This window comes from Diabrotica undecimpunctata, chromosome 7, assembly GCF_040954645.1.
Source record: "Diabrotica undecimpunctata isolate CICGRU chromosome 7, icDiaUnde3, whole genome shotgun sequence".
Taxonomy (NCBI): Eukaryota; Metazoa; Arthropoda; class Insecta; order Coleoptera; family Chrysomelidae; genus Diabrotica; species Diabrotica undecimpunctata.
The window spans coordinates 103,814,582-103,837,200 of NC_092809.1; the positions used below are offsets into that span (position 1 = coordinate 103,814,582).

At 32.0% G+C, this 22,619-nt stretch overlaps 1 protein-coding gene across 1 annotated transcript in view; it reads right to left on the reverse strand.

The window, feature by feature from the left end:
- Window positions 1-10,907: 10,907 nt before the first annotated feature.
- The window catches only part of LOC140445682 (uncharacterized), a 31,752-nt gene continuing 20,040 nt past the window's right edge, over window positions 10,908-22,619 (reverse strand). Inside the window, exons 2-3 of the mRNA XM_072537928.1 lie at window positions 19,537-20,390; window positions 10,908-12,005 (exon numbers count right to left, since the gene is read on the reverse strand). Coding sequence (XP_072394029.1) covers window positions 10,942-12,005; window positions 19,537-20,390 — 1,918 coding nt within the window. The 3' untranslated portion in view covers window positions 10,908-10,941. The remainder of the gene's footprint in view (window positions 12,006-19,536; window positions 20,391-22,619) is intronic.

Genomic DNA, 22,619 nt, shown 5'->3' on the forward strand with positions numbered 1-22,619 from the left:
ATCGTCGGTTTGTGCCGTCTTATTCTGCTTTGTTGTCCCCACTTACAGATCTCCTTAAAAATAGGAAAAAAGGCCAAACTATTACATGGACTTCAGAAGCCGATGATGCTTTCCGGCGTATAAAAGAAGCTCTTACTAGTGCACCTGTAATGACATCTCCGAATTTTAAAGAGCATTTCTATCTCATGACAGATTGTTCCAACACTGCTTCAGGTGGTGTACTATTTCAAATGAAGGATGGTTCGGAACATCCAATAGCTTATACCAGCAAAAAGCTCAATAAAGCACAGAAAAATTATTCCACCACAGAGAGAGAACTTCTTGCAATTATCCATGGTCTTGATGCCTTTCGGTACTATCTTGAGGGTCGTAAGTTTACTATCATCACAAATCATAGTTCTTTATTATGGTTACATTCCATGAAAAATCCGTCACAACGTTTGTCCCGTTAGATTTGTAGGCTTTCTGTCTTTGATTATAATATTGTTCATCGCAAAGCCAATGGTGTTGTGGTTGCAGATGCGTTGTCACGTACATTCGATATTAATCTTTTAGATCTGTCCACTTTATCTCCAGATAATTGGTATCGAAAGATGATTCATAATATCACCCAAGAACCTACTAGATATCCTGATTTCAAGGTAGAGAATAATATCCTTTATAAACATGTAATCAGTCCAGTTGAATCTTTATCGAATATGTCTGATTGGAAAATAATAGTCCCAACAGCAAATAGGGATGAAGTCTTGAGAACTTTTCATGATGATGTGACATCAGGTCACTTTGGTTTTTATAAAACATTTAGTAAAATAGCTGAGTTATATTACTGGCCTGGTCTGCGCAACTCAGTTAAGAAATACATCTCTAGATGTAGAGTTTGTGCAACATGCAAGCCAAGTAACCTACCTCAAGCTGGATTAATGGGTTCGTTTAGGAACATTAATTTTCCTTGGCAAATGATCTCTTTAGACCTTATTGGACCGTATCCACGTAGTTATTTAGGTAATACATATTGCTTGGTAGTTGTAGATTACTTCACCAAATTTCCTTTAGTTTGTCCTCTTCGTAAGGCTACAACTCCAGCTATTTTGAAGTTCTTAGAGCAGCAAGTGTTCTTACTATTTGGTATTCCCCAAATAGTATCATGTGATAATGGTCCACAATTTATTTCTACAGCCTTTAAAGATCTTTTAAGTAAATATAAGGTCCAAAAGATATTCTACAATGCAGCTTATCATCCGCAAGCTAACCACACTGAACGTGTAAATCGTAGCATTGTTACTGCTCTTCGATCTTACACTTACACTGATCATAGAGCTTGGGATCAGTACATTCATTCAGTTGCTCAAGCCATTCGAACTTCTGTTCATGAAATCACTCAGTGCTCTCCAGCTACTGTTAATTTTGGTAGGCATGTTCCATTGTCAGGTGATTATTTCAGTTTAATTTCTGAAAATTCAACAACTCTTCCTCAAATTTCTGAGAAACTTCACCATATGGAAGATCTCCAAAACTTACCTCCAATATTCGCTGACATTAGGAAGAAGTTGAAAGCTTCTTACCGTAGAAATCAGCATCAGTATAATTTGAGGAAACGAGATTTGCGATTTTTTGTGGGCGATCGAGTTTTGAAACGGAATTTTGTAAAATCAAATAAATGTGATGCCATTTCTGCTAAGTTTTGTCAGAAATATGTTCCCTGTACTGTCGTTAGGGTAATATCTCCTTTAATATATGAATTAAAAGACAATTCGACAAATAGACGAATTGGTCAATTTCATATAAAGGATTTACTCCCTGATAATACAACAGATGAGGCAACATCTTCATCTTCAGAGGAAGATTAACTTAATGTCGATTAAGCTAACCTATTCCTTTGGTTGTTATTGTTTTGGCTCGGTTTGGTTACGATTTGGTATTTTCTTAGATTTTTGTTATTAATCACCAGATTTGGTATACCTACAGCTTATACTTTGATTAGTATCTGTTTATAATAAGTTAAAATTATTAAGGCCATTAGAGTGTTTACTTATATTAGATGTTGCACTGGTATGGAACTAAATATTGTAATGCTACTATACTGTGCTATATGTTTATGTGTTGTATAACCTATGTTCTCATTTTGCTTACTTGTTTTGCCAGGTTGGAAAGAATGTTGTAATTTTTTTTTTATGGATTTGATTCCGTTTATTGGTCATGATCAAGTTATATAGGAACATGTATCTGGATTTGCTATGTGGGATGGTTTTTTTATCAGTCATTAGGAATTTATATAGATAATCAGTATGCATAATTTTAGTACACTCCTATATTATATAGACTATTCTGCCTGTGTATATGTGACTGAATATGTGGGTTCGAAGTTTTAGTTCAATTAGAGGCCTCAGTTATTCAATGAATTTCGGAATTCACCATTTTCATGACAAGTTGTACAGTTATCTAGGCAGTAGAACGTCTTCCATAGATAGTAAATTATCGTTAATGTTAATTAGGATTTGAACATTTAGCTTTAATCCTTAATATTTTCAGACTTTGGTCTAATAACAGAATTGTTCCTTAGCTGATTTATTATTCTTACTTATATAGTTTATTCAAGTCATGGATTGCTCCCTTTACAGCTAGCATGTTTAGATTACAGTTATGGATAGTATTTCATATTTTGGCAACAAATGACCATTTATAGGTATTTTCACTTCTTTCCTTAGGCACTTATCTATATTTTGGTATATTGAACTAGGAATTATCCTGTTCTCTTTTATTAATATCAACGAATTATAACGAATTATAAATCTGCAGTTTCTTCAGAAATTGGTCTACTCGTTCTTGATGTTCTGTTTTGTTATTACTTCTACCTCAACTCTTACTATTTTGCTATGGTTGTTAGAGTTACTGGCACATTAAACTCCTTTTAGTGCTCTTATGTTAGATATTCTTATAAATTTGTTGTAGCTACCTGCTATAGTTATCGAGTATCAGCATAAGTTAATTTTGTTGTAAGAAGTTACCACAGCAGTTCACATGCTTTGGTACTCTACCTTTTTGAGTTCAAGTTGTTCAGCTTTGCATTTGCTAGGATGATTAAGTTTATAACACCTCCTAGTTTTTATTTTTGGTCTTTATTTTGGATCCCAAATGTACTGATGGCAGATCATCAGGATGGAATCGATTTTATGGCTGTCCTTTTGTTTAAGCCGTTAGTCCCACATTTTGATCCAATAATTTATTTGATGAATTTTAAGGTTAGGCACATATTACCGGATGTGGGTATATGTGGACCTACCATATTTGGTTTAGTTGGTTATAGTGTGAATTGGGTCATTATTTGCCTGATTGATTATCTTTGGATATGCTACTTTATAAATCTGTTGTCCACTGTATGGTCAATTTTGGATTTACCATCCAATTCGACACTTATATTGTTTTATATACGTTTGGTATTTTTATTGTTACTTATTATTGTGTATCGGTCCACCCATTTGCATGATTGATTATTCCTTGGATATGCTCTTCTATAAATCTGTTGTCCATGGATGAGTCAATTTTGGAACCAGGGTCCGATTTCACATTATTTTGGATTATTTGCATTGAGTATTTGTAATACTAGTCTATACTATGCTATGTTAAAGCTTTACGCTACTTTAATTTTACTCTAGATAGTATGTGACTTTGTACTTAGTTACATGTGGGTATCTTTAGATGAAACCATATCTTTATTTCTACATCACTCATAATCTGTGGTTAATGATAATCGTGTGAATCGATGTAGATTGTTTTGGAAGTATTTTAGTGAGTTAATATAGTTTATAGCTGTATTTGGCAAACTGGTGCCATGGATATAATTTTTTATATATAAGTTTATTTTTTTTCTCGATTCTTGATTGCACCACAAATGGTTGAAGTATTGGTTAACCTACAGCTAAACAATCAGTCAAGTAAAAGAAAAAAAAAGAAAAAAACGAAAACTAAACTATTAGTGAGTAGTATATAATTATATTTATTATTTATACACTATTATTGGGTATAACTTTTGTCACGATTTGAAATTAAGGGGTATATCAGGGGTAAATTGTTTTATAATTATATTCAGGGATTTTACTGTAAATATAGCTAAGTTAACTGTGTATAAGAGGTGGTGGTTAGTATATAAGCATTTAAAATAGTCTGTACCTAAGTTTGGTAATTATTAAAGTTGTGGTTAAAATTTAATATTTCAATTAGTACCTATCTTTCATATTTCAGCAATACAAGATATCTCGGAAGAAAACATTTAACTTCCTGGCGCCCAAGCATTCATTAGAGCAACTATTATCTTTCATCTGTTTATTTCTTGTTGGTTTTCTTGTCATTAGTTCTTATATCTTACGGTCTCTGTAGGGCATGCAAATTGGCCGAATCCTTCTTTGAGTATCAAGTAGTCATTCTCCTGCATAGTCGCTAGCCAACACTTAATTCTGCTATATTTTAAAATTCATATTTACCCTTTATTTATTTCTTTTACATAATTTATTTCTATCTAACCCCTTCCATCTTCCGTTATTCCACATATTAGTTCGTTGGTGTATTAAGGTACATATTAGAGTTCACCCTTGTGCTACACTGGATAGAGTCACCCAGACTCCTTAGCACATTTTTGTTACAATATTTCCTGTTTGGGAAAGTATATACTATTTCTTTTCATATTCTTATTATTAATATTTTTCTGTTAAGGTACTGTAATGAGATCTAATTCAATGCTATGTATTCTAACGACTTTGGTTAAATATATTGCTTCCTGTAAAATTGCTAAACTGGTTGTCTCATTTATTATGTTTTAAGTACGGAGAATTTGACTTCTCCTTTGTATTCTGTGTCACAAATATGCACACAAGTGTACGATTTCGTATTACGGTCTTAATTAACTTAAATTATAGCATTCAAAATCATAATACAATAGGGTGATTTATTGATGTACCCTCTTCCACCCAACGGCCAAAAGGTTCTTTTCTGACCTGCAATCTCGACACTTCATCCCCAGACAGCGAACCAAACGGACCTAGTGTGTTGTAGGTTCTCGCCATCGAGCGTCGGCGGGCGCCCCGACGCGGTATCAACGAGATTTACCTGGCTAAGAACACATCAATATTTCAAGGGGTAAGTCTATATTCTTTGTACAAACATCAATAATGAGTAAGACCAGTTAATTTCTTAATTTACTGACAGTTGTGTTTGCTTTTTGTCCCTAATTTATTCACAAACAAAATATCATTTAACCAGCGACCTCTTAAGTTTTATACAAAACAGTTCCTTTCAGGAAGATGGACCGAAAACTACAAATGTTATCAATGCTGATGGAGATATAACAAAATATTAATTTAATTTTTACATACTTAAATTTAGTATAGTTTTGTTCTTCCAGACCCTCTCTTTCTTTCAAAAGTTTCTTGTTCCCTCCGTTTTTTATTAATAGAAAAACTGTGGTTCTGCTTATGTTAAAATGTTTTGCTGCCTCTGATAGTGCCCAGTTATCTTTTAATTTGTTTACAATTCTTGCTTTAATATATTGTTGAGTTAAGTCGTTTGTTTTATTTCTTAATAATAGTAAAAGTAATACAGTAGACTCCCTCTATAACGAGAACTGAAATGACAGACTAAGTACCTCGATTATAAGCCGATCTCGTTATATCAGACAATAATAATACTGTGCATACATATGAATCTGTAGTTTTCTAAACCATTAACTTCCTATAGTGAAGCAATTCGGAGCAATATAAGATGCTAATAAATATTGTTTGAATGGCGTTTTTGAAAAAAAGCTATTTACTTTTATTGACAATGAAATAGGTATATTAAAACATAAAAGAGTTGTTTACTTTTATTATCAATGATATACCTTAAAACAAAAAATCTGTACTTATATTTTTTTCCAACTACATAATGTATAAAGCGTATTTTCAAGGATAACATAAACTAATGTTTCTGCAATTTTAAGAACTATGTCATTTTTAACTGCTTTAAATGGTCCAGTATCATTCTAACTATCATATTTATTTTCTAAAGATATGAAACAGTTGTATTTATTCATTGTAAAGAAGTTTATTGCGGGCTGCAGTTAAGTTTATTGAGGGGCTGTTTGAAAAGGTATTTATTTATAGCCACGACCGGACCAAAAACGTAAAAAACACGTTTTTGGATCTTATTTTCTCTCGTTATAACCAAATTTGCCTCTCTATAGAGGGTTATAGTTCAATAGAAATTTCACGGGACATGTAATGTATCTCGTTATAAGCGAAACCTCGCAATAACCGTGTTCGTTATAGAGGGAGTATACTGTAACAACAACCCTATTTTATGTAAAAACTATCATTTATATACTCTTAATAAAACGCAGGAATTATAAGTATGCGCAGAATTATAGTATAATTAGAATCAACCCAAAAGAAGAAGTTACAACCGATGTCTTTTATCCACAATAATCAACAAAATATAGGTCATACTTTTGATTTCGCGATACCCTAAAACATAATAACAGACTAAAATAAAATATTTTATATTTTACCTGGTTATCTATCTATCTTATTTTATGCGAGGTTGTGTTTGTATAATGTATGGAGTGCTTGTTACAATGGCAGCTTTGCCACTTCTAGTACTCGTTTTTTTAGGATATTTTTAGAAGCTGTTGGAACAAGCATCAAATCTGCAGGAGTAACCTGTTTTTCAGGCTGGTTTAAGCTTAATTCAGGACGTGTTGTAACAGACTATCAAGTAGGGAAACTTTATGGAAAGGCTTACATAAAAGCAGCGATTGTGGATACAACAATTAATGGGTTTAAGAAAACTGGTATGTTTCTTCTCAACAGAAACGTATTAAAAAAATGTGGTTTTGTCGCAGAAATGCAAGAAACAGTTGAAGAAAGAGTGTAAGAAATTTAAGAACAAACAGTTAAGAATGAAGTCAATGAAGAAATAATAAAAGGAGAAGCAGTAGAGAAGAAGCAATTTTATAAGAATGTACCAGAAGAAAAAACCAGTGCAAACCAGGTTACTCCTACAGATTTGATGGCAATTCCAACAGCTTCTAAAAATATCCTAAAAAAGAGTACAAGAAGTGGCAAAGCTACCATTGTAACAAGCACTCCATACAAAGATGAATTAGAGAGCAGTATTGAAAAAAGGAAATTACCTTCAACTTATGGCGTTAAAAGAATGGTAAATAATTTAAAAACAAATAAACAAAAAAAAAACTAAACCTGCCCAACAAAAAAAAAATTGTCAGTGGTCAAAGAAAAACCAAATAAACGTAAAAGAGGAGCAGTTCGTCATCTTTTGATTCAGCCCCTGCAGTAGAGTGTCAAGTTTCAGATCTAGATGACCTAGTAGAAAAGATGTCGTTTGTATTTTTTGCGACTCCATATTCTGAAGATGTCATAGGCGAACAATGGGTGATGTGTCAGGTCTGTCTTAAATGGGCTCACGTTGAATGTTCTGGATGTGAAAGAGACCGATATATTTGTAACTTTTGTTCTGATAAATATATTTATTGTGTTTATTCTTAGATATCTAGATTTTCAATTAATTTAAGAAAAAATACCTTTTTAGATGTATCCAAAAAACCCAAAATTTGAATTTATTTGGAAATTTTACATTGTAAATGGTAAAACCATATTAGGATTACCCTATACCTTTAATATGGAGTAGAAAACCTTTTTTGAATATTGCCTATTTACATTTGTATTTCTTTAAGCTGTGTATTTTTATTAAACGCTTAAAAAGGACTGTTGAAATTATTATTATAAAATTGCATTTAGACCAGTCTCATAAAAATTAACACACACAACACACATTTTACAAATTCTTTACAGTCAACACGAATTCTCCCTTCGACGTGTGGTATTAGGATAACAGAAATGCTTGCCAGTAGATTGCCATGGGTTAGACGAATTACAGGAGCCTGTGTACTACAGTTTATAACACTTTAGTGGCCTTGTTACAGTTTCCTTTTTCAATGTTTCTATTGTGTCTAATAATTTCTACAAAGATGGCGCAGTACGTTAGGCTAACCGCTTTAATAATAAAATGATAATATTATAACATATTAATTACATTATTCCCTTTAACTACTATTTCATATTATGTTTGCTTCAAGATATTAAATTTAATTATTATAGTAACCAAATAACATATTTAAAAACAAATTTTGAGAAAAATTGATTTTTTTGGTGAATATTTACATAATTTTTACGGAATAAGGTGAAGTACGTAGGTACCGCACACGGATATGCAGGAATCTCAGGACCTGAGTCAAGCTTGCAGCAATATATGACATTAAAACCAAACAATAGATCTTCGATTTGAAATGTACCTACTACTCTATTGAAATTAAATCTTACTGTCTTTCGTAAAACCAAACAATTCAAATGCTATATTATTTATTTATGTATATATTTATTAGATGGGTAAAATACCTGAATCAATTTCATGTTAATAAATAATGGTCCCTACATGGTCCATACATGAATGTTCCCTACATACTATATCTTATAGGTCCTATTTAAACAATGCTTATAGCCCTCCTTAGTGGCAACACAGGCACGGTAATACAGGCACGGTGTTGCCAATCCCAGAAAATATATCTGATTGTAATTTTAAGTATGTATTACGAGCTGAAATAATGTATCAAAGTCTAATGTATTAAACATTTTAAGTATACCTATACCTAAGTACGTTTGCAAAGTTCGATGAAAACTATTCTTTACAGCCAGACAACAAAGCAGGAAAGACATTCAATATAAATATATGTATTTAAATTCTTAAATGTTTTTAGTAAACATGGTATTTAGATAAAAACAACAATTTAGTTAAATACATTAAAACAAAAATGTGTTGTATTAGAAAAGTACATTATATATTTTGTCTTACTGCTAATGCCACCTATCCGCTAGTTTAGAGACGAATAAAAACAGTAAAAAAGAAAGCTGTAACGGAGTCGTTAAAGTTGGAAACTGTAACGAACCTCGAAACACTCATCAAATAGACGGAGAAACTGATCAGCTTGTATTCTATTATCCTGATACTAATTTTTGTGGAAGAAATTTCAAAAATGCGAATGAAATTTATACGCGGTGAGAACATACATACACACACCTATTTTGATTAAATTGTAAGTTTTTATTTAGAAAGTGACCACAATTTAGGTTTTAGGAAATACAGAGTACCTGATAATACTAATCGATTTTTATTATATTGAAAAAAAGTTCAATCCATGCAATTTTTGGGCAAAATGAGTTTATCACAGTGCTAACAATAGAAATACTTTTTTTTTTCATTTTAAGTACATTTTTTCTACAGAACGCTTGAAATAGTACCTATTTGTAAATATTTTTTAATATTTTATGTAACTAACAGTAGATATTATAAAGTCCTCTACATTTTTTAAAAGCTAAATTTTCGTCACTTTCTAAAAATTTAAAATTTAAGCAAAATTAGCTTTCACGTATTTAATGCCTCCGACTTAAGTTAAAATTAAAGCTGTCAAAAAGCTCAATTTTTATAGCTCTTCAAATTTAAGATAAAATGGCTCAAGCTAAATTTTTTGGCGGTCAAAAAAAAAGTTAGTGGACTGGACCAAAAAATTCGATAAGCAGACATGTTGTTTACGTAGAAATACCATCATTTAAATGTTTATTAAATTTAAGATTGTCAGGAAAAAGTAAAATATCATTTAAAAAATGATAAAAATGTTATTTTCGAAAAACTGACTATTTTTAAAAGGCTCTATCTTCGAATCTACTAAAAATACATAAATTATAATGTACCAACACTCGTTTGAAAGGTATTTAAAAACTCTTTACCTGATTCTACCATATTTTTCATCGTATTGTTTAAATTTGACAATTAATTGAACATCATCAACTTTATTGTAAAAGTTTTCTTTTCGTTCTTCTTGACCTATAAAATAAATCTTATCTTTATCGGTTTTGTAAATTATTTCATCACAAAGTTGACATTCCATAAAAAAAAATGAGATATTTTAATTTAAAATAGGTCCACTGGGCTCAGAGATAACTCTTCAAATATAGAGCAAGAAGGGCTATTTTTGACCCTTTAGAGGGGCATATCTCAGGCACAGGAGCACCTAGAGGATCAAAAAAAATAGTTATAGGCTACTTTTTTAAGTGGTAACACCATATCAGTGGTGCACCTAGAATTTTCCTGTGGGGAGGTTTTGGTTGGACACCGAAATTCATTTATGCTACCTCCATTTTGAGTCTTTAAAATTTGTAACAGTGTCAGAATAGTGCCTTGAGATGTTTTAAACGCCAAAACCCCACTGGGTGAGCGACTGATAATATAACATAGCCTGTGTAAAAAAAGGGATTTTAAAGGTTATTTTTAATAATACGATATTGAATATACATTATTAAAAAGAACCTGTAAAATCCTTTGTTTACACAGGCTATGTAATATTAATTGCATCTGTATAAAGAACACGATAATTATCTTGAAATTGCATTTGTAAGGCAAATCAGTCAATTTTGGAATTTTTGCAGCACTCAAAATAAACTTTAAATTGTATTTTTTAAAAATTTACTGACTGATTATTTGACTTATTTATGTTAAATTATCAAATTATGTTATGTTGTGTTTTTAAATTTTTGTATTCTATAATTATGTATAATATTGTCTCTAATTTTAATATGGCTAGAATTACAATCTCAATATTTAGTAAGTAGTTTTATTCACTAGGTCCTTTTGACCGTAACCTCACAAATCTTTGGAAGTTTTACTTTATTAGCTGGTCACAAACAACTTGCATATATATATATATATATATATATATATATATATATATATATAATCGAAAGTAGACGTTAATTCGATAAAAAAATTACGATAATTGAATGAAATAATGAATATGTTATGTTATAATAACTATACAAATGTTTTTTTATCGCTTTTATTATATCAGGTACAAAAACAGTATAACTTTAACTCATAATCTGAAATACAAGCACTTTGTTTGCCATATAAATTTAATCTGCTAATTGAACCAACAATACTGTAACTTTTAAATTCTGAACTATATCTTACGGTTGCTTCAAATAAACCATTTCCAGGAACTGTTGTGAAACTTAACATGTAATCTGACACCTGCAAATCCCCTATTATTTCTTTACTATGTTCCATAACTCTTGCACTTGATATACTATTTAACTTTAAATGTGCACATTGAGAATAAGCAGACAGTAGCTTGTTAATATAGTTAACAGAAAAGTCAGCTACCGCTTTAATAGTTTTATTGTTTATATCAACTGCTATACTTTTTTGACATGTACACCAGTGACTTACAATGCCTATATCTTCACAAGTTCTATATTCACTAATTTTTTTAAGTAAACTTATACCTCTATCTTTATCGGTACTATTATTTTCAGTCTCCCTATTATCTATATTTAATAACTGAACAAAAGTCTCGTGTAAATCAAAAGGTGTTGTTAAACGTAAAGAATTTTGTTGTAAATTACCATATTGCTGCTGGTATCTTTGTTTGTACCATTCTGGAAGATAAACATATAGTAATGGTAACCTTTCTTCCATCATTCCTTGGAATGTACTTCTTATTTTACCAGTTCTTATTCCATGATCGCTCATAACGAAGAGAATTGTATTATTAAGATAACCGTACTCCTCAAAAGATTTGAACATAGAATAATAATCATCATCGCCTACTCTAGGTAAATTTAAATCATCATGAGATATGCTGTTCTCCCAGAAGAAACCGAAATACTTTTGTGAGTTATCTTCCATTGTTCGAACGAAATGGGTCAAGTAGTCTAAATGAACTTTATATATCCACCTTGCTCCTTGGCAAACTGCAACAGTTCCCACGTTAGTATTTCCTATTAATTTTATAGCCTCTCTATCAAAGTAGTTGAAGCTATAATCTGTTGGTTGTTTTTGAAAACCGTATTTTAAAAGATTAAATATACCCATCCATGATGAATCTTCGTCGAAGGCTGTTACATATCCTAAAAAATAAATCTTATTTAATGTAACAGAATTTTGTTAGTACTCTAAAAAATCGACTGGAAATTTTACGCAATGATTTATACGACAGAAAGTGTAAAATCGATTTTACACTACATGATTTTATCATATGATAATATCATATGAGATTTGTTATGATTTCTCGTTTCTATGATGTTTTAAAAAATCGTGTTTACACTGAATGGTAGATTATCACTTATGATATGAGTGACAATGAGGTTTTATTGATTTTTCTTTTTGTTTATGGTCATAAAGATATAAGACACATTATAGGTAATAACTATTTGATTGGAAAATAAGTCTTTGTTTGCATTGGCTTCCCGACTTTTAATAATAATACGCCGGCAACAACTGCTTACAGCTAATAGTAAGAAGAAAAAGATCAGACGCCTTTGGACTCACAGGTGGCTCTTACGAAGAAATAGTGGATGGGGCGTATCAAATTTAGTGTTTAAATTATACCAAATTAAAAATAATTAATAAAGAAATTAAATTATGACTAAGAAGACTATACAACAATAAACTAAGAATAAAATTAACTAAATAAATAATAAAAGAAAAATACGACACAATAGCACAGATTAGACAATAGGCTCAATATCAATGCAACAAACAATAAATAAATAAATGATGCTATCTCTCCGTAAGGAAATATCGCTGAATTGACATAAGAATAAGGCGTGATATTTAAATATTTTAGTGTTACCGGTATTATTACCACAGACCACTAATAACTATTACCGAAAATTATATGATTTTATCATGCGGAATAGGTATAACGTCCTATTCTCTTGTGACAAGCTACGACGAGCCGCATGACAGTGCTTATGACAAATCACACAGTGTAAACATTTAAATTTCACTCCATGACCAAATCATATGACAAATCACATGATAATTTTTTTTATTTTACAATATAGTTGCATCAACCTCTGAGGTTATTAGCGACATATATACATATACATAAGATAATTTATTTACAAATGTTAGATTTTGTTAAATACATTGATATCTTTAAAGAATTTTACCCAGTGTTCAATTTTACAATTTTCTCCTAAGATTTCATTTGTTAATCCGATGATGTGGTTGTTCTGTCTCTGCAACTGGTATCTTGGGCACTCTACAAGTACATGCTTAACACTTAGTGGAATACTACAGTTTTCACATAAAGTGGGATTAGTGTGACCAATTATGTGTCCGGGCGTAAGTCTTGTATGTCCTAGACGAAGACAAGTAACAATGACTTGGTGAGTTCTGTTGGGAATTTTAGATTTCCATGATTTTACAAACGTTTTCACTTCGCGAAGTTTTGAAGTTGAACTGTCCCACTGGTTTTGCCACAGATTTTCGACTTTCACTTTAATAAATGATTTTACTTTAATAAGTTAATCGTTAAGAACTACATCTCTCACTTCACTCGCGGTTTCACTGTTCCTGGCTTGTTGGGCTGTACGATCCGCTTCTTCATTTCCTTGAAGGCCAATGTGTGAAGGTAGCTGGTTTTTTTTTTATTAGAAGAGCAATTGGATGCTTCGTGTACAGTTGGTTAATGGTATTGATGGAACTGAGGAAATCGGTAATTATAAGAGCATTGGATATATTGCTGGAGTTAATATGAACGAGAGCTTGATAGATGGCGTATAGCTCGCCAGTATGTATACAGCTTAGGGATGGTAGTTTATACTCAAGTGTTATATTTGGAGTAATGACAGCTGCCCCAACTCCAGTAGATGTTTTAGAAGCGTCTGCGTATATATAATAGGATTTATATATATATATATATATATATATATATATATATATATATATATATATATATATATAATGGCTATACACCCCAGTGTGGGGTTAAACCGCAAATGCTTTCTAGATCCGATTTCTTAAGTGGATCAGTCTTTTTTGTTTATCTTATCTTCTTGACAATATCTCTCCATTTTTTCCTGTCTCTAGTTCTTCCTCTCCATTCTCTGACTCCTGCCCTTTGGAGGTCTTCTTCAACTTCTTGCAGCCACTTTGATCTCGGTCTTCCCCTTCTCTTTTTTCCTCCTGGATTCCATTCCATCATTGCGTATGTCTTTGCCTCATCGCCTGCTCGCCAAATGTGACATAACCATCTAACTCTGCATTGCTTTATTTTAGTTACGATGTCTTCCTTAAGTTCTTCCTTAATTTCTGCATTTGTTCTGCTTCTATATTCATTTTGCTCTGTTCTGATTGGTCCTAGTATGGTTCTCATAATCTTTCTCTCTGCTATTCTTAAGTCTTCTTCATCTTTTTTAACCATCGTCATTGTTTCTCCTGCATATAATAATATTGGCCTAATTATGGTGTTATAAATGCTCATCTTACTTTTTTTAGTCAGTGTTTTGCTTTTAAGTAATGTTTTGTTTGCAAAATAAGCTTTATTCGCCGCTAATATTTTTTCTTTTATTTCGGATTTTCTTTCTCCGGATTCACTTATTGTAACTCCTAGGTATTTGAAGTATTCTACTTCTTCAAACTCAGAACTTCCTATTTTGATTTTTTCTTTCATTGGTTTTTTTCCTAATCTTAATATTTTTGTCTTTTCTTGATTTAATCTTAGCCCCATTACCTCCCCTTTCTCTCTTATTTCTTCTAGCATTTCTTTCATTATTTTTCTGTTCTTTGCAATAATAGCAATATCGTCTGCATATGCAATTATTTGACCACCTCTTGTTCTGAGATTTCCTTTATTTATATTTCGTAGTACATATTCTAATACTAGATTAAATAGCGTTGTTGATAAGGCATCTCCTTGTTTCATCCCTTTATTTATAATGAATTCCTCTGTCTCTCCTCTTTGTGTCTTTATGCTTATTTTTGTAGTTCTCATTGTCATTTCTATTAATTTTCTGAGTTTATGTGGAATTTTTAATCTTTTAAGTGCTATCATTAATCCGTTCCTTTTAATTGAATCAAATGCCTGTTTGAAGTCTATGAATAACATTTCCAATTCTAATTTATACTCGTTTGCTTTTTCCATTATTTGTTTTATTGTGTGTATTGCATCTATTGTAGATCTTCCTTCTGTGAATCCACATTGGTACTGTCCTACTGTCTTCTTTGTGATCTTTGATAACCTCTTTTTTATTATTGATGTCAATATTTTATATGTTGTATTTAGTAACGTTATTCCTCTATAATTTTCACAGATTTGTTGGTCACCCTTTTTATGTACTGTTATGATCTGCCCTACCTCCCAGTCCGCTGGCATTTTCTCTTCTTTTCATATATTTTTCAATAGTGCCAATATTTTTCCTCTTAGCTCCCTTCCCCCGTATTTTATTAGTTCCATATTAATGCCATCTTTACCAGGGGCTTTTCCATTTTTGCTTCTCTGTATTACTTCATCCAATTCCTCTAATGTTGGTTCTTTTGAAATTTCGATGTCTACTTCATCTACTTCATCTGCTTCTTCTTCGTGCACCGTTTCCTCCTCATTATGCATTTCTTCTTCTGTTGTTTCCTCCGTCAAGAGGTCTCTGTAGTAATCTCTCCATACTTGTTTGTATTCTTGGTCCTCTATTATCACTATTCCCTCTCTATTTTTTATTCCGTTTGTTTTGCCCTTGTATTTTTTGTTTTGTTCTTTAATTTTTTTGTAAAAACTTTTCGTATTTCTGTTTGTTCTTTCCTGCTCTATTTCCTGCATTTTTTTGTCTACCCATCTTCTTTTATTTTGCCTTATCACTTTCTTAGCATTCCTTCTTAATTTTTCATATTCTTCTCTGTCTTCCTCTTTATCTGTTCTTATATTGCATATTTGCATATTGCATATCTGCATATTTGCACCTTCTTCTATTGATTTTTTGATCGTCTCCCATTCTGTGTTTATATCTTCTGCTTTATATTTCTCTTTTATTTGAACTGTTACTGCCTCTTCATATTTTTTTCTTACTTCTTCATTACTCATTTTATTGACATTCCACTTTTTATGTTGGTTTTTTTGTTTTGTTTCAATTTTAACTTTTTGTCTTATAGTGGCTGTGACCATGTAGTGGTCTGAATCTGCACACGCACCTCTGAACGTTCTTACATCTTTTATTGACGATTGCTTTCGTTTATTAATCAATATGTGATCAATTTGACTATATGTTTTCTGATCTGGTGACCTCCATGTTACCTTATGTATTTTAGGGTGTTCAAATTTTGTTGAGCTTATTAACAAATTTGTTCTTGTTGCTAGGTTACATAGTCTTTGCCCATTGTCATTCGTGTTTTCGTGTATTGTATGCTTTCCTGCAATTTGTTGTAAAAAGTCCTCTTTTCCAATCTGGGCGTTGAGGTCTCCTAGTACAAATATGACATCTTCTTTTGGTATTTTTTCTATCTCCTCTTCGACCCTATCATAAAAGATTTCTTTTTCGTCTGCATTGCTTGTTTCTGTATAAATCAATGTTTCTGGGGCGTATAAATTCAAGACTGATATATTAAATGGTTTGCTGTTGACTCTAACATAGGCCATCCTTTCGCATGTAATAGGATTTAGAAAGTTTTATTAGTTTGTATAAAGATGAAGGCTGGTTAGTTATGATTATGTGAGATGATAGGGCGTATGAGGTGGGTATATTTGGTTTGGATATCATTGGCATTGTATTATCTGTAGTTGATGTATCAAGATATGTTAAGTTAGTTGTAGATAATATTTTTGTTAGTGACGTTGAATTATTTGATATGTTTGTAGAGGTGCATGTTGTTGAAGGTGTAACTGCATTCGTTTTTGTGTTGAAGTCACTGTAGTAGATTCATTTCCCTTTGAAAGTGTAGCAGTTGAGACAGCTGTGTCTGAGTGATTTACATTTACTGAGCAACTACTAGAAATATGGCCATGTTGTTTGCAAAGGAAACATAAGTTCTCTAGTGTCAAAAAAAATTCGATTGTTAGTATCTTCATGAGTTATTACAATGGAGTCGGGAATTGGGCCTGTGGGGGGATACGTAAATATGTCGACGGAAACTGAGTATATGTTTGTATTCAGGATTGTTGGTTCCTATTCGCAAAAATGACATTGATGAAGTTGGTTTTAGCCCTAAGATCAGCAGTTCGTTTTCTATTACCTTATGCGGGATAGTGGGAGAAACATTGGATATTAGAAGTCTTTCACTTGGAGTAATTAGTCTACGGACTTGAATTTGTGTATTGTTTACAGTGATGAAACGTCTGCTGTTTGAAAAAAAAATCAGCTACGACTTGTTTGGTTGAGAAATAAATACAGATACGATTGTTGGTGATTCTTGATGAAAAAAGAATGTGTTTTGGACTAACTAGAGATCCTACCGCTAACAGGTATTCTTCTAATTTAACATCATTGAGATAATTAAAAACTATTGCTTGTAGCTTGGATGGATAGATTGGTTCTTGTTGTTTGCTGGCTGCAGCTGAGTAAGATAGAGGTTTTTGTGATGCGGATTGCGATAATAATTCATCGCTATGATTAGTGACGTCAAATTCCATTTCTCAACACCATTTGATTTTCCTAAGTACGGACCTGTTCCGCTTCGGGTTTTGGTAATTGTCTTTAACAACAAAAAACTGGTGTCGATCAATGACTGGTGTTATTTATTTATGGTTTTATAAAATTCTTTGGTTATGAATTACTTATTAATAGAGAAATATACACACTGAATTAATACTATTATACTTAATATTAACGTAGTGTAAGAATTCTATGATTGGTTTTTATAAGTTAAATTTACTAATTTGTCAGGAACGATCAAAAAGCATTGTGTGCTTATTCGATATCAGTGCCGGACTCTCACATGATAAATCATGTAGTGTAAAGTCGACTTAACATTTCGTCTTTGTTGAGAACAAAAATTCCATATTAAACAGGTTGAGTGCCACAGCAGATATGGGTGTCTGCTATAACTTCATACATATTTTTGACTATACTTTCATAGCGTCTGCAAATCCTGTATATTTAACGCGCCGGTGTTTGCCAGTGGCGGCCTGTGAGTTTAAAAAAAGGGGAGGCTACAACTATCAAAAATCTAGTCAAATTTGCACTAGAAAACAAATGCGCCAAAAAATGTAATTTAAAGCTCTCTTGCGGCTCGTAACTAACGAGCGGAACGTACTAACCGTGACAAAGATTTCATGAAAAAATCTTGTTTACAGAGATGATTCTTTTTTTTCTTTAACTTGTCATCGCAGTCCATCTGTTACCGTAGGGTACTCTACAGAAAATAGGCACATAAGTGTTCTTTACAATACACAATACCGTTAAAAAGTCAACTTCTGGGCTGGTATTTTGGGTGACAACGTAATTGGCCCTTTTTTCCTTGTGGGTTTCAACACTTTGTGTCGTAAATACCTAGATCTCCTAAGAAATCACATAATTCCAACAGTTTGAGCATTACCTATTAATATTGATGACATTTAGTTGCAGCAAGACGGCTGTCCAGCTCATAATGCACGGAAGGGATTTTTTAAATATTACGTATCCAGATAGAGTTATTTGTACAAAAGGTACCATAAAAGTACCACCTCGCTATTCTGATCTTGCACCTTTGGTCTTTTTGGTAAAGGGGTTATGTGAAGCAACAAATTTACTGACATAAGCATGAACGTGCCGGAAAATTAGACGAATTACGTCAAAAAATCATTCAGGTCTTTCAAAGCATAACACCCGAAAATTTGTCGAACACCTGAAGGCAATTATATAATAGATCGGGCTACTGCTTGGCTGAACGTGGATACTTTTTGAAAATTTAATTTAAAATAGTTTTAATTAAAATTATAAAATTGTTATTTTTTAGAATAAACTGTTTTAACTTATGTCGTTAAAAATTTATTACATTATTGTTTATGAATTGATATTAAAGAAACTGTGGATTTAATCTAAGATATGAACCTGCTTTTAAATCTTGTAATCACATCTTTTAAATATTTCCCCAGACCATCTAAAAAAACGTCACAAACACTAAACTGGCTTGGTCACCTAGAAAGAATGCCAGATAATCGAGCTGTAAAAGTAGTCCAGAGATGGAAGCCCCAAGGAAACAGAACAAGAGGAAGGCCCCGTAAAAGATGGATAGACGACGTAGAGAGGGATCTTAAAACCATGAACATCAGGCAGTGGCGAAGGAAAGTATCTTACAGGGCAGAATGGAAGAACATTGTTAAGCAGGCCAAGACTCACAAAGGGTTGTAGCGCCATCAGAAGAATAAGAAGATCTAAAAAAACGTTCTTTCGGCAACAATCTACAGACAAGACTGCTCACAGTGCTTACGGGTCTATCACAGACATGTGGTTACATGTTATTCTCTAGGACATACAAGTCTATATAATATTTTTTCTCAATTCTTTGCGTTATCTTAATGCCCTACATTGAGATATATTTTTTTCCATTGCTGTATATATATATATATATATACAGCATATCTGCGTTTTACATCAAAAACGCAGATATGCGTCTACAGGCACCACCCAACTCCACTTTAAGTCTAAAATTAACTTGTTAACCTATTCGATTGAAAACCAATATTACCTTTTTGTTTATAGCTCTTCCATACGAACGGACAATCATCAAAGTGGTGATTTTTATTTGGCCAACAACTTTTCTCAATTTCCTTTACAAGCTTTCCTGTTAATGCTGGAATTACATTGGGAAACGTATTATCATCAACTTTATTATATCCTAGCATTTCTACCGCCCCAAGTTGCTTCAAATAATTTAAAGTCTTCGGCATCTGTCTCTGAAAATTTAATCTTGAAACAGCATCTAAGCCTAGCACTAAAATATTTAAAGAGGACCCGTTTTTATCTAGATCTTCTTTTAGGTTGTCTGATAGGTTCTTCACGGGAACAGAAGCAAACAGATCAGTATAAATTAAACGATTATTGTAGTTACAAGTAACTTTTATAAACTCTTCTTTTATGTCAGTTTTGTTAACAAATATTTGACAAGTTTTACTGTAGCTTATTTTATTGTCTTGCGTACTACGAGGATCTTCTCTCCAGAATGCTTTGTAGCAGCATTTCAGATCACTTATATTGGTTACCTTATAGAAGGGTAATGACTCCTCTATAATTTTTATAGATTCCATATTCGATTCAAATAATGCTGGTGTACCATTATTACAAACATATTTTCCTGGCTGCTCTACGTAATCTAAAATACTTTTATCATAAGGATGCAGATATGGAATTGTACAGCCAGGGGTGTTTATAGTAAATACTCCATTGGAAGTTTCCTCTACTAATGTCAATTTTGGTTCTTCTATACTAATATTTTCGACAATTTCGGTTCGGGAAAACATATTATCTTGTTGATATACAAATATCAATATTGTAATAGATATTAACAAAAGTATAAAACATTTTAAGTCCACCTTATTTCCCCTGAAAAAAAAACACGTAGTTAATGTTAAAAAAACAATATTGTTAAACATAAATAATTATCAAACTGATGCACATCTTTATTAATTTATTAATTCAGTTAAATTCAGTTCACTTAACCTTTAGTTTCTTTTTTATCATTTTTTCTTCAAAAAATGGTTGGCACCCTCTCTCTTTCTGTCCGGTAGAATAAATATTCACCTTCTCTCTTTCTATCCCGTGGACTAAATATTCTGTTACATGTTAACAGAAGAGCTAATTCTATCATAGACATATGTTCTACGGCTTCTGTGCTATACTTCGTTGTAGTCGCTCCCCACTGTTTATCAATGAGTTTTCAAACGTGGTGGGATATATTTTTTTGGCTCTAATTGAAATTTATAAAAGAAGGTAATATGGAATAAGGTTCATTTCATGGTCTCAGAAATCATAAATAAGTATTCATTCTATATAATAAGGTAAACAATATGCTCTAGTTATTAAACTAAGTTTAACAGAAATCGTTTACCAATACTCAGGGTGAACTACAAAAGAAAATTACAATTTCTTCATATTTTTTAAATGTACAACCCTATATTTTATTTTTTCAAAACATTTCATTATGATAAAGGCTAGGGCAGATATGTTTTGAGGTGGAAGTGGCAGGTGGAATTTTTGTATTTTTGAAAAAAAGCTATGTGATAACTTCCGTAATAAAAATTGACTTATTTTTCCTCTAAAATAGGTCGGAAATATTAAAAAAAAATTAAAATATTTAAATCTTACTAAAAAATCGATTTTTTTCTTCTTTCTTACTTATAACTTTAAAACAATTCATTTTGGAGCAAAGTCGCAATGAAATAAAATAGCGACAATTGACTTTTCTGTAAGATACGGCTGGTTAAAAATGTTTTTATTTATTATTTTTGCTGCAAAATAGCAATAAATACAAAAAAGAGGGGAAATAAGTCTTTTCTTGGCGGTCTCACTCGAATATTGGAAGAGTAAACACGTTGTTATCATTTCGTAGTAATTGATTTTTATTATTAATGAGATTTTAACTATAATATTAGAACAAATTTTTGGGAAAAAAGTGGTGAAGTGTTAAAATAGTACATCACACATCATTTGTGAGCATTTAATTTACATCATAATATTAATAACATCCACAAAAAATCAATATCTTTCCATTCACCTGTTGTGAGTGCTTATCTTTCTACCAACTGGTTGTTTTTTTTTCTCAAATTATCGTCTGTGTTTTCATCGCCAGAGGCGGACTTAGTTTAAATGTTTTGGAAGAAACTCCGAAAGAAAGCAAAAAATGGATAACCTTACTCAAAATTCTTCAAATGTCAATATTACTTTAAAGAATGTCAACAGCACGGTTAAATCATACTCAGCTGCGTTAGTTAAAAAATCCACTCCATTACCCAATAGAGATCAAGCGATAGTTTTCCCATCGATAAAAGGTTGCAAAATTCAAGACAATCTCTTACAGATTGGACCAATAGTTAACCCACAAAATATAATATATTGTTCACGTATATCTAACAATCGAGTTTGCATATATTTGAGAGATAAAAAAATTGTCGACGATCTTCTTAAAAATAATAAAGCCATCACAATTAACAACACTCGTCTAGTTGCTCGGCGACTAATTACACCATCAGAAAGATTGCTAGTATCTAATGTAAGCCCCACAATTCCTAATGAAGATATTACACGACATTTACAAAACTTAGGTTTAACACTGCTATCGCCAATGACTCCACTGAGAATTGGAGCTACTGATCCGGCATACAGCCACATATTAAGTTTTAGAAGACAAATCTACATTTCTCCTCCTATAAATACTCACATTCCTTAATTTATTGAAATAGAACAAGATGGAGTTGTAAGCAGGTTATTTTTAACATTAGACAGCCATAATTGTTTCAAATGCAAGCAAGCAGGACATAATGCTTCACAAAGTACTGTTTCTGTTTCACCAACTTTGAATATAATACCTACAGTAAGCAATACTCAATCAGGTAGCATATCACTTACCCTAACTTCACAAAACTCCTATTGCTGGAATCACTACAACTTCTTCTTCCAACAGCTTACAATCCGCCAACGCACACAGCTCGCAAATAAATCAAAACTTACTCCCATATATGTTTGAGTCATCTTCGACCCAAAATCCAGAACTGTCAAATCCACCCCTCTCTCAGCCTATCAATACCCCTATGAATTCTGAGATAATCGAAATCG